The sequence below is a fragment of the Aulonocara sp. 'chitande type north' Nkhata Bay genome, linkage group LG10, assembly GCF_057382095.1.
Source record: "Aulonocara sp. 'chitande type north' Nkhata Bay isolate Kocher_YH1m ecotype deep benthic linkage group LG10, A_spYH_male_GT1.1, whole genome shotgun sequence".
Lineage (NCBI taxonomy): Eukaryota > Metazoa > Chordata > Actinopteri > Cichliformes > Cichlidae > Aulonocara > Aulonocara sp. 'chitande type north' Nkhata Bay.
The window spans coordinates 27,401,424-27,414,980 of NC_141353.1; the positions used below are offsets into that span (position 1 = coordinate 27,401,424).

Consider the following 13,557-nt stretch of genomic DNA (forward strand, 5'->3'; position numbering starts at 1 on the left):
TGAAAAGCAGATTTTTCCTATTGGTGACTCAGCTGGATCAGGGAGAGTGACTGAGGTAGATATTGAGCTGTCAGTGTTTTTATATAACATTAAAGTCCCTGACGGTATGGCACCAAGCACCATTGAGAATTCCTGAACACTGATTGGAAAATTATATAGTGCAATAAAGTCGTTGTAAGTAAGTAGTTGTCCCTCTTTGTTAACCAGCTGAGCCACCAATAGGATCCCATTTTGGACCAGGAAAAGTGATTTATTTTTATATAAAATATCTCTGTTGTTCCAGATAAGGTATTTGTGAGGTGAGAAGTTGTGTTTATAAATGAGGGTCCACGCTAAGAGGACTTGCTTATGGAAGGATGAAAGCTTTACAGGGAGTTTCTCAACATTGTAATTACAATTTAAAATAAAATTAAAGCCACCAAAACGAGAGAAAATATGATATGGTATAAAGTTCCAGATAGAGGTAGGGTTTTTAAGAAAATGTTTAGCCCAATTAATTTTGAAAGTGTTATTTAAAGTAGAAAAGTCTAAGATGTTAAGCCCACCTGATTCGTACTTATTCGTCACAACAGTTTTTCAGTAGTTTAGGTTTTCTTTATCATCGTACGGATGCTCTTTGTAGGATCCTAAGACTTAAGAAGTTAAATAGAAAATAGACATCCCAGTCTTATTAAACATTCACCGCAAACTCTCCTAGTGCTGTTAGTGACCAAAGACTAAATTAAAAAAAAAATTTTTTTAATTTAATTTGAGTTATTTTGATAATAACAAGATGTGCTTTCAGTTGTTTTTGTTTCCTTTTTTCTAATTTCTTTTTCAAATTAATTACTATTTTCCATTAACTAAACAGTTTTCTTTGCGTGTGTTTTTTATTTTCATACGTGGGTTTAGTGTTATTTTTTTAGTTTTAGTTAATTAGAATAACCTTAATTGACATAAATATTAATTCAGATGTAAAAATAAATAAATAAAAAAAATAAAAGTAAAGCAAAACCATACTGTCAAAATATAAACCGTAAGAATGATGTGAGACTGAAATTTTAATTTGTAAAAAAAAAATAATACAAATTTAAAAAATTTAACTGCCCATTTTAAGTAGTTAACATAAACAATCATTAAAGTTTTGTTCTAAGTTTTTTCTTTAGTAAGTCTCATGTTTTAGCTCTGCTTTTGTTTTGCATTTAACTGTTAATATCTTTAAGCGACAGCAGCTGTCACATAAATGCAATGAGGTTTTTTCTTGTACTGAAATTTTGATGTTTTTTGTTTACTTTGGAAAAATGTGTTTTTAGTGTTATCAATGAAAAAAAAAAGTGTTATCAATGATGAGTGGATTGACCTAAAATACACTTTCAGATGAAATAACATATTCATTAATGTTCTGTTTTTTATTCTACTCGAATTGATCAATTTTATATATATAGACAAATAGACAGCTGTGTAATTATCTGGATATACACTCATGGCCACTTTATTAAGCACACTCTGCAAGTATTGATTTGAACGCCCCTTTCGCCTTCAGAACTGCCTTAATTCTTAATGAATATGAATGAAGCTAATGTAGGCTGCAAAATGCAAAATATACTGTGTAGAGATGTGTGTGCTTGTGTTCTGTGTATGGCTGGGTGTGCTGTGACATTGAGGTTATACCTGCAACTTGTGATCATGTACATCACTTCTGACCGTTATAACATTTCTCCTAAGCTCTGTAAGCTGCTATTCTCTCCATGGAAATGTACTCTGTAAGTAAATTAATCCAAAATTATCGCTAAGAGGGAAATCATCTGGGAATTCCGGACTTTAGCCAGATGTGTGTTCATGGGGAAAGGAAATAAAGTAAGTAGACAAGTATTAGTTATTTAAGACTTTGAAACAGTTTGTTCAAATCCAGATAAAAAAAACTAAGTCATAACTCCTGTTTGAGGTATCAGTGTTTAGTAAAATACATGCTCTTATCAGTCCTGCTATTTTCTTTATCAAGTGGATATATACAGTATATCGTTTCAGTCTCTAGGGCTAACACAGAAAGACAGACAACCAGTCACACTCACATTCACACCTATTAGAACCACCAGTTAACCTAACCTCACTAACTGCATGTCTTTGGACTGTGGGAGAAAGGCGGAGTACCCGGAGAGAACCCACACACACAGAAACTCCACACAGACAGGCCACGGCCAGATGGTGGATCCAAACCCCAGGACATTCTTGCTGTGTGCGGAGTGCAGAGTGCTAATGACGACGCCATCGTGCTCTCCTCAAAATATATTAATAATTCTGTAAATTGAAACATAGTCATAGTACTGTTCCCAAAAATACTGCAAGAATACTACAACCTAAGAAAAAGTTATATTAAAAAAAAGCACTAAAACTAACTCACAAAATGAAAACACATAAAAACTACTACATTTAAATAGTATAATAAAGTTCTCTGTATAAGCTGTAATAAAGTGTATAAGCTGTAATAAAGTGCTCTGTGTGTGTGTATATATATATATATGTAGTGAATCCATTCTGACTGTGATATGTTAGTACTGTTGTACTCGAGTTAAATATCTGAATTCCTTCCTCCACTCGTGTTTACTTTAAACACCTATCACCTTCATCGTGATGGCATGTCTTCAGAAAGGTCTCGGGACGTCAGGAGGCAACGTTGCGTGCGCGCTCGCGACCCCGCTTTGGCGTCGTCTCTCTGACGTCACCGCCCTCTGATCATCCGAAATCCCTGATAACACGGCGCGCGCTCCCGCTCTGCTCTGAATGGGGGCTCAGTCCAGCTTGTGACAGCTCGTCCTGTAGTGTAACCGTAGAGGCCACGGTCCGCTCATCCAGTCGGGTCCGCTGCTTTCAGACGCGCCGGTAGTCCACGGCCCTGCTCCTCCGGTAGTACACATTTATTCAGGTAGTATGGTACTGCACTGTCAGTCCAACTAGTTCGGTTAGTGTACTGACTCTTCTCTTCTTAGCCCGGCAAGTTAGTGTACTGACGGGCGGAGCTGTCTCTGTCTGTCCAGGAATGAGAAATGATGGCCGCAGCAGAGGAGAAAACCTTCCGACGGTTCTTGGAGCTCTTTATTCGGGAGATGAGGATGCCTCTGCAGGAGGGCGACCCGCTGCCGATGCGCCCCTTGTCGGACCTGGTGTCTGAGGACGAAGTGGAGGGGGAATGCCTCGACCTGTGTCTCCAGCACCTCTACAAATAGTTAAGTGTCCACTTTTTGTTCGTGGCATGCTGTCATTTCCGTGTCTCTGTATAGTCAGATAATGTCAGTGGCCGTGCTTTTGAAATGTGGGTTTCTACTTTGTGGAGAGCTGCGCCAGGTGAGCGGAGCTGCGACCCCGACTGGGTCCAGAGCAGGATGAAGCGGGATGCCCGGAGCCTGCTGCCCTCCCGGGCGGCCAGCCGCCTGCTTCTGGGCATACCAGGGTGTGCCAGCATCAAGTTTAGACAAGTGCCGTTACAGATGCGGAATTAAAGCTAAAGCAGAAGTTAAAAGCCGCCTCGCCTCGGAATGTGTTCGTGTTGTTCTGCGTGTTTTATTTGCGCACTTGCGCCTGTTTTGTGCCAGAAATTTACGTCGGAGCTGTAGGTCCACAAAAGGTGAACCCCTGGTTTTGCGTAACAGCACGACGTCATTGTGGTGTAGGAGGAGGAGGAAGCCATCGCCATCACTGCTGAGCGCATCTTCACGGGCTAAAAATAACCCACCGGTTACGCTCTAAAATCCAAGTCGCAGACTGAATGAATGGCCGCAGACTGAGATTACCACATTTATATCAGTGACATTTAACAGATGTGTGCTGTTTACCTCAACCTCAATCCCATTGCGAAAGGAAAAGAAGCAAAGTACAGATATGTTTATGAGTGGACTCTTCTCTAACATGCACGCTTTTAACAGCTGCTCAGTTAAATTAGTAACAATCCAGCTTCTGAGGCACGAACAAACTTGGCATGAACGGTAAAGCTGAGACAGAAATGTACGGCTGCCCTGAGCTCTGCTGCCTGGCCTGGTTTTTGAATCCAAAATAGGTGCAGAAACTGTGCTGGGAAGAAGAGGGTGGAAGGACTCATCTAGGGCACCGAGTGGCAAGGGGACTGCATGGTTGCATGTTGAAAATGACTGCACCGACCGGTCTGCATGCATGCTCTTCCAGCTGTGGTGAAGATAAACTCACGCACAGCCCGGAGTGCTCACAGGGGCTTTCTGCAGAGCGTATTTAACCTGTTGCAGCAGCAGCCACATCCAGATCAGTGTCACCGCACATTCACGCTGTCTCTATCGCAATGTCCAGGTTTGTTTGGCTGGCGGATACAAGGTCACTGACCGTTCAGCACTTAACATCTAGCGCAGCTTGCCACCTCCTCCCTCTCCCTGTCTTCACATGCAGGTTAACCCCAAAGGACAAAGAGTGGGAACAGTATGAAAAAACCTGTAGATTTTTCTGTTTAACTCATGCTCTTTAGGAGCAGCTGCATCGGCTGGCGTGCCTGTGCCTGATGGTTTTAAATATTCAAAGAGCAGGAGCTAACAAGTTATTAGCAGGTACAATACATAACCACTGAGTGTAAAGGTTTCCAAACTGAGATGCACAATAGAGGAGGAATTAGCTACTACCCACTCTAAATTTATTGAGCTTTTTTTTTAATGTCTTCTGTATTTGAGAAACCTCCACAATAACCAAAGAAAGCATGAAAGATAGAAGTGCCTTTAACCTTAAATCAGTATTTATAATGACCAACAGGGGGCGACTCATGTGGTTCCAAAAAGAAGTCCAGATTATAGAAGTCTATGGGAAAATGACTGTGGGCTCCTATGATCCATGACCTCAGTAAATGCCGTCCTGATGACTTCCTAGGCCCAATCACTAGTTTAAGGTCATAGATTAAAACATGAAGTCAATTTTGTAAAATATAGTTATTATTAGAGTTAGAAAGGAGGATCATCCAGCATAAAAATCCAGCCAATGAGAATGCAGTGTCTTTGTTTTCCCTTCGGACTGATCCTTTCGTCACATTTTGTATCAAATATCAAGATGACGATAGTGAAAATACTAAGTTTGAGGCTTCATGATGCCACTTTTTTAACCGTTCATCTACATTCATCTTTTGCAATGTCACATCACACTTCCATCTTTTCGTGATACTTTGATACCCACAGTGAATGCTAATCTAGTGAAAGCTGTAATGTTTAAAGATTGTCGCTCACGATCCAATCACAAACAAGTGATTGGGACTGTATTGCAGATATATATTTTTTTTTTTTAACCCACTGTTTCAACGCTTCACAGTAGGCGTGCCTGATCTTTCAGCAACTGATCAACCATAAGGTGGGCTTACAGAGTTTTGATTAGCCTTTAGTAAAACTGTGCAATTAATCAAATTTTAATCTAAGCAGCAGTTTTGCCTTACACTTATTAATAAAACAAAACAGCCAAGGTGATTATTGGACCACGTGATCACTCCCCACAACGATCAGCTTCTCCCTTAGTTTTGTGTAGAACTTCAAAAGCGGCCAGAATTTTTAAATTTAGCAACATATTTGAAAACTCAAAAAGTAGAATTTTTCTCAACATTACAGCACAAGTCTCAAGTCTCAAAATCTCTTGGTGTTGCCGGGTTCAGCTAAAGTCACAAAAGGGAACACAACCCAAGTTTACTCCAAGCTTGTTGCACACTTACCTTCGACAAGACGTTGAGGGAGCTTCACAACCTCAACGTCTGGGAAACCATTTAAATGCAATCGCTCACCAACCATGTTTTTTTGTGGTCACACGGAGGTTGATGATCTATTTTTTCCTCTACTGTGATTGAGGCCTTAAGCAGTCACTACACTTCACACTGTGCTTTGTGTACTTTATAAACCTGGATACGACAAAACATGTCGCCTGTACGATGATATCACCTACGGAGATGCACGTCTGCACTATCCTCCCTCCTGCATCGTGATAATACAGAGGTGGAATACACAGGGAGGAGACATCACACAATCTTTGTTAAAATTTCAGATTTGCACTGTAGATATGCACGTTTCCTATTGCTTGGCTGGTTAGTGGATCAACAGCAGCCATCTTTGATCGTATGAGCGACCAAAGACATTGCCAGGAAAATTTCAGCATGCTTATCTTTAGTCTTGGAAAGCCCGAAATCACACATCATATATTTTATCTAGCTGCCCATATGGACACTAAAACAGGTTTGGTTTTCTGTGATGATTCCTCCAGTTCATACTGCACATTAGGAGTCTACTCGCTAATGCGCTTCATACTTTAATCCAAAGATGTGTGACTTCGCTCTGACTCACAAGTCTGAGCTTTCAGCTGGGTGAACGTGAGCTTCCACCCTCACCACCTGGTGCCAAACCACTCCAAGGAAGCAGAAAGTTGAGGCCCGAAGCAAGAGTTTGAATCTGATGGGTTTCTATAGAAGTGACTGTTAGTTCATACATTCTTGGTTGTATTCAACCGATTTCAGAGCTGACAGAGCTGCATATGAAAGTACAAATGTCTGATGTGATGAAATTGGACATTAGTTGATCTTTAACCCGACAGCTTACTAGTAAAAAGTAGCACACCTAATCTTTCAGTGGACTAGTTACCAATTCAGGCACCTTGCTTAAGACAACCCTGGAAAATATCCCAATCTTTAATCAAAAGGTATTCCACATTGCCTCTTTATCTGTTTCTTAACTTTGTAATAATTCTTTGATGATATAAATGAATTAAAATACTATCAATAATAATGCAAAATAATTGCTGCACACCAAGATTATTACATAAGACTGTGTTTTTATAACTAAAGCTAAACCAAAAAGTAAAAGTAGGTGTGAAAAAACATTTTAGCCAACTGCCACACAGCATGTTTGTTCATCTGTAATATATAAATGGTAATATAACAGTGAACTAGGCCATTTGGAGAATGATATTAGTCTTAGATGCTGTTATTGCTTGAACTTCGTTTTACTACAGCCCTCGGAAACTTCATGCCCTCTGAAACAGGTGTGAAGGTGAAACAAGGCAGAAGCATGGCTGCAAGATGTGGGTGTTTTATATGTACTGTAGTAATATTTTTGCGCAGCTCTGTGTGATTCATCGTGTGAGAGTTACTGCTGATCGGATTCGAGTGAAAAGCTAAAGTTGTGGCAGTCATTTTAAAAATAAGAGTCCGTCCAATCTGGATGTGTGAAGCATCCTTTAGCCAAGCCTACCAAAATAACTGCAGCTCAATGCACAGGCTTACTTTGTAAAATATCCCACTGTCTCTGTTTTCTGGCAGAGGCACTTTGTTGTACATTTGGCTTGTTAGAGGCAATGAATCACTCATTGGCCACTCTCCATGTAACACTATATTTTCAAGGGAGACAGATTTGAGGAGCTACTGTATGAAGGTCAAACAGGGCCATTTATTTCTCCCATCTTATATACCCAAGGCAAAATGTTGGAGGCGTTAAATTATTAATTAATATATACTGCTTAAGGAAAAGCCAGTTGGTTCCCAAAAACCCAGAGGACTCGTCTTCTGGGAAACATGAATATCCCAGATCGGCTCTCCAAGATAAACAAAAGCATCAGTCATTTCAGCCAGCGGAGCAAAACTATATGTTTAGAAGCCATGACGCTGGTCAGTTGGGAGCAGAAGTGGGAGTAATTTACTGCAGAGCCATAAAATTTACTAACAGTTGGACGTGTGAAGCAGCCCGGGTTGATGGATGGGTCAATAAAACATTTAACTGTAGAGACGACCTTTCATTTACTATTTCAGATTCACACGCTACTCGGGTTTGCTTCAATAAAATCCACAATTTCCCCCCCAAACCTCAATGAACTTATTATTATAACTAGTTAGACTTAGCAGAGAAGATGTTTAAACCCCAATGTTTCACTACATTTTTAAATTACTGTGCACTGAATGGGTTGAATCAGTGAATGATTGGATGAATCTGATTTTCGGCTCAGTTTTATGTGATTTAGGTATGTTTTATGTCGCTCTTATTGCTCACATTGTGCTGTGTTGGGCTGCTGCAGCTGTTTTCAGAGAAAAGCTCTTAAACTCGTTCTGTCCAGACCATTTGGCAATATTTACAAGTAAAATAATCAGTCAGGGAGAAAGTTGGAAACAATAATATCCGTCTCACTGTTTTTCTCACATGCAGTGACGAGTGGGTGCTCACTCTCAGAAGTTGTGCCTCAAGGAGAGTTCTTGCAAGAGAGCACGGCCTCTGAACAAACCAACAAAAACAAGCTGTATATCAGAGATGGTAAAAAACTAGAAAAATACACATAGATACACATCAAACCATACTATTGCTGGGACGACAACAAGCCAAATATGATAAATATTGAAAATGAAATGAGCAGCATGCACGCTGCAGGGCTCCAGTTTGACTGTTTTATCGCACTAGCAAAATGATAAAAAGCGCTTGTGCTTGAAGACGGTAGCAGTAGTTGACAGAGACAGTATAAAAGATGGGACATAGCTACTGTGACCTCACTCCAATCGGTTTCTGAAGTCCCGTTTTGAAGCCTAGAGATGAGCGTTTTCTGCCAGAAACATTTTGGCTGCACAAAACAGATTTGGTGAAACGTCACAGTTTTCATGATGTAGTTTTCTATTAAAACTAGAGCCCTGCAGTGTATGAGCCTGAGCAGAGCATTTTCTCCAGTGTCATCTCCATTGTATCTTAATTTTTGACCATATTGGGACAATAATTGACAGAAAAAACATCATCTTGTGTTGAATAATACTTAAAACTAATGACTGAGACTATAAGCTCATAGATCAACGGAGCTAAAGGGTCGGTTTCCCATAGATTTCCATACAACCGTTTACAGCCAGAGAAGTTTCCGCCTGAAGGGAAAGAGTTCAGGTTAAAGCCTCACTTTTCAGTCCCAGAAGTAGGTCCTTCCATTTTATATCGGGAATTAACACAAAAACTGTCTAAACTTTCATCAGATCAAAATGAACAGAACGCGTTATGAGATGGTTGAAACCAAAATTATAGCAAAAAAGAGAGTGAATCACATTTGCAAAGGGATCAGAAAAACTTACAGCTCAAACTAAAAAGTGGATGATGTGTCAGTGTTGTTTCCTCAACTTGTTTAAAATCTGTTATTTTACTTGAATCCAACCAGGAAAGTTCATCACTTTAGCAGCCGATCTTGCAGATTTAAGTGGCGTCTGGTTTAAAGTGTTTTAACATGTAAAATGAGCTCCCTCAGTATTAGGCTGGAGGCAGTCCTGCAGGTACAGGAGAAACAGGCAACACATAGATCACGTATCACCTCCAATTCAGACCCGATACACGATCTAATGTATCACTTAAGCGCCCATTAACCTTGGCTGCAAGCTCTTAAAGCTGGGCTCTTTGTGCATTAAGGCTGCGAGTGGAAATGCAGAAGTATTAGCTGCGTGTATTATTTGTTTTTGTTTTTTTACATAATTTACAGCACTTATCATTGTAGCAACCCAGGTATCCTCTTGCTTAGAGTAACAATGGTCAGTCTGAGTACAGCAGGCAGGAACAGCAGCAGATTAATCATGTTTCAACCAAGCGTCTTTGTATGTGAAGTTTGATAACAGTGCTTCAGACAACAACATGGCCAATCAGTATGCCTGGTCCACTCTCACTGTATTATTTAGCTCCTTAGTTTTACTTGTTTGAGTTGGCATGTCCTTAATTTCTGGTTGTCTGAGGACAGTGTGTTCAGATCAGTGGGAAGGACATTTTATAGCAGAATGTGGAGCCGAGTTTTATAGTTTACTTTGCAAAATAAATAAATAAACATTAACTATAACATAAAATCCCTTTTCAGTTTAACACAGGGTCTTGGTCTTTTGCTTTTATAGGGATGCAGTAAAAGAATTAAATGAGCGTAAAGGGACGCGGGGAAGGAAAGCTGAAAACAGCTTCCTGCTCTGGCTGTTTGGAATAATGGGTAGAACCGGAAAAACTATTTTTCTGACCCTGAGTTCCTCTTTTACATTTCCATGGGGTTATCCCCAGTGCTAACCAAATAAGCAGCCAAAAGTAGCTGTGTTAATATATGTAGCAGCTATCTTTCCTCTTAAATGAGATCAATGGGTTGTATTGTGCTGTGATATAATTTGGGCTCTCTTGAATCTTGTTTTTTTTGTATGTCATGTATGTTTCTTTATGTATGTCATGGTATGTATGTGATAATCATCACCTTATGGTTTAAATTGGGTTTGTGTGAATGGACAACGTCCTCACGGGGTCGAGGTGATGGGCAATTTACTCATTTCCCTGCTAACTCATCAGTTTAACATTATTATTATAACAGGACTGATAACAAGTTGAGTCTGCCTCGCTGTAGTTTCATGTAGCCATCTCCAGATATGATTAATGCTTGTAGATCTCGAGATCTAAAATGAAAAAAGTAAAGAGCAAGGGAGATGCTATAAGTTGATACCATTTAAGATGCTCGGCTGATATCCGTCCACTTATCACGGCAGGCTAAATCGTGCAAAGAACAGGTAACCATGCAAAGACGTCTCTCATCTCTCTAATTTATAGAGGTTTTCTAGTCTTAGTGACTCCTCAAAGCAATTTAGACTACATCTAGCTATACAGTCATACTGCACTTTATTCTCTATGCTTTAAGCTCTTTATCTTCCTCACATTCACAGCCACATTAGAATCCCGAGATAACCTGGGAGGAAGCCACGCAGGCACATGGAGAACATGCAAACTCCTCAAACCGGGAACCTTCTTACTGTGAGGCAACAGTGTCAGCACACGTATGTGCTGCTGAGAGAGAGCAGTGTTGTCTTTTTTGTGTTCGGGGCAAACATGAAGGGTTGGAAGCACAACCTTAGGCAGAGTCCGGTTTGAATGATCATCTGGTCACAAGGGAAAAATACGTAGTCCCCAATTGGTTTGTGAGTGAATTATTTTGAGGTTGCCGTCAAACGCTAAAGATTGTGCTGCATCAAAGACCTCCATGCGATTTGTTTGACTGAATTCTCTTTACTTGAAAACCAGAAATAGAGGACATTTGCCTTCAAAGTAAAAGTTCCGCCATAACGTGTTAGAATAGGCTTGACTTATTTTGTAGGCGATTTCCATTCGAGTCGCACTTTTCAGAGTTTCAGTACTGCTTGGACAATAACTAGCAGGGGGTTGTAGACAAATCATTGCCCGTGGCAACCTGCTAGTGACCAAAATTATTGCAAGGAGGTCTTTCAAACAATTTTTCCACCAGCAGCTCGTGACCATTGGTGACCAGTCTCTAGGCCTGAGGTAGCATGCCTACCTGTGCTTCCTCTGCCAACCTGTTGGTGATGGTATTGGTCATCAGAAGACGATGACCCTTTGGAACAGGTCACCCGAAACTAGTTTAAGAAAAATTTATGAGCAAAGCACTGTAAAACAGTTAAAATTGTTTAGGCTTAATTTTATAGGACAATGGGGAGAGGAATCAAGAAAGGCCTTGGGGCGGATTTGAACTTCTTATGGTGCATGCGCGCCTCTTATTTTTCTCTGCAATGCAAAAGAAATCTCCTTTCCCAGATGGAAGCTGTTTATATACCTCACTGCCTGGATAATTTTAATGCACGGTAACAGGAGGCTCTGCTGTGGCTGTTAGAACTGACTGATCATGTAACTGAACTGTAATGTAATGAAGATATTTACAGAGAATACGTGCTGAGTGTGGAGTTTGGCTGATACCTGATCGGTCTGAGCATTGAGGCTGAGAGATGCTAAAAAGCTTTGCAGGGGTTATTGACAAAAAATTTTAGGATATGAATCTGTCAAGCCATCGACACAGTAATGAGGTTAAATCCTCAGATGGATTTGATATGAAATAAAACAGTGGGTATTTGCTGAATCTAGATTTGTACCTGCAGACACGTGGGCTTCGGACGCTAATGGACGAGAAGCTGTAGCAGTTGAAGCAGACTAATGGTATGAGTGTGTTTATATTTGTGGTGGCCAGCATCCTACATGGATGTCTCTACAGTAGCTCTGCTGTGAGTGTAATGATAGTCGGAGGCAGCAGCTCTGGTGATTCATCCCAACGTGTCATTAGTTTGTCTCTGGGTTGAACAGCTAATAATAGACTTGTGCAAAAAGAGAGAGATCCCCTCTGCGTGTGAATGTGTGCGTTAATAGGGGGTGGGTGAAGCACTTGGTGTGCTAGAACGTGATTGGAGGTGTGGACAGAGCTTGTGTGTGTGTATTAATCCATTTTCCTCCAGGCAGCTGGGAGTCACATCTGAAAAGAAGAGGTTGCGGTTTACTCTCTCTAAACACAGTTTGATTTGAAATGTACGTGGATGGCATTATGCTGGTGCGTACACCCATCAGCCACAACACTAAAACCACTGACAGGTAAAGTGGATGACTTCATCTCATTACAATGCATTATTCTTCTGAGACATTCATGCGTGTGTTACTTTGAGATGTACCATCCATCCACACACCAACACTAACAATTCAGTCCCAGAATTCAACTCCATCCCAGGTCATCCTGTTCATGGAAACCAGCATAGTGCTAAATCTGAGTGTTTATTGGGGGCTTTCACAATATGTGATTTTTGTAGATAATTGATACATTTGTTGAAATATCTACAGATATTAGCGGGAAACACACACACACAAACAGACTGGGTAATATTTGTAAAGTTGCTTTTTTAAACTACTCTTGTCCAGAAATGTGTCCAAACTATAATTTGGAACCTGTAATTTAGTATTCAGTATCTTTATATAAGTAGAGATACTAAACAAAAATAATCAGCTGCTGATGTTTACTTCATTTCTATCAGACAGCAGTAAAAAAAAAAACCCTGATGTGCTGCACTATTATTAAACGCGAGGCTGTGGTTAACTAAGGAAAATCCTGCACACTATCTGCTTAAATAGAATTACACACAGATATAAGTATCAAGTATCATTTAGCTTGGAGCGGGTGGAGCTGCTGACAGAGCCTTAAGCTGGTGATAATTATTCAACTAAATATATTGAAATAAGCCAGCAGTGTTTCCTTACTCATATAATTTACTTGGGCGGGTCACCCAAGCATTTTAAACATACACCACGCAAGTAAATTTCAGCTCTGTAAAGCCTGAACCATGAAATAATTCCCTGAAAATTCAAATTTTTTGAAACAGGAATGGTTATTGATTTTTTTTCTAATTACAGCATTTTTGTGCATTTTATTGTTCGCAGTAGCACTGCATGTGTCTACATCAGGTTTTTAAAGGATAAAAAAAAATCACACTGATGATGTAGAGGCATCAAAAACTCATGTATCATATATGATGAACTTAGTTTTACAGGGTTAGGATACATTTTTATCCTTTCATCTTCCAAAACTGGTAAATGGTAAATTGTACTGGTTCTTATATAGCACTTTTCTACTTCTACTACTTTCATAAACACACTTTTTTGTGGAGGGGTATTGCTCAAAATTTCTACTGTAAAAAACAAAAAGGTAGGAGCAGAGTCTACATCACTTGGTCACCACCTTTGTTACCAGTTGAAGATCAGGCTCTGGCTGCTGGGCTGGGGTCAGCAGACATTTGGCTGTGTCATCCCT

The 13,557-nt window shown here is 40.1% G+C and overlaps 1 protein-coding gene across 4 annotated transcripts in view; it reads left to right on the top strand.

Annotated features, from left to right (window-relative positions):
- The first annotated feature begins 2,725 nt into the window (after positions 1-2,725).
- Positions 2,726-13,557, top strand: part of ppm1e (protein phosphatase, Mg2+/Mn2+ dependent, 1E) — a 62,605-nt gene continuing 51,773 nt past the window's right edge. For 2 of the 4 annotated variants that reach the window (XR_015131307.1, XM_086309367.1), the window contains exons 1-2: positions 2,726-2,902; positions 3,015-3,202. Coding sequence is in view for 3 of the 4 variants with exons in the window: in XM_086309367.1 (XP_086165493.1) it covers positions 3,024-3,202 (179 nt within the window). In the remaining variant the exon portion in view is untranslated. Of the gene's footprint in view, positions 2,903-2,966; positions 3,203-13,557 lie in introns of all 4 variants that reach the window. The other 2 variants (XM_086309369.1, XM_086309368.1) reach the window with 2 other exon arrangements.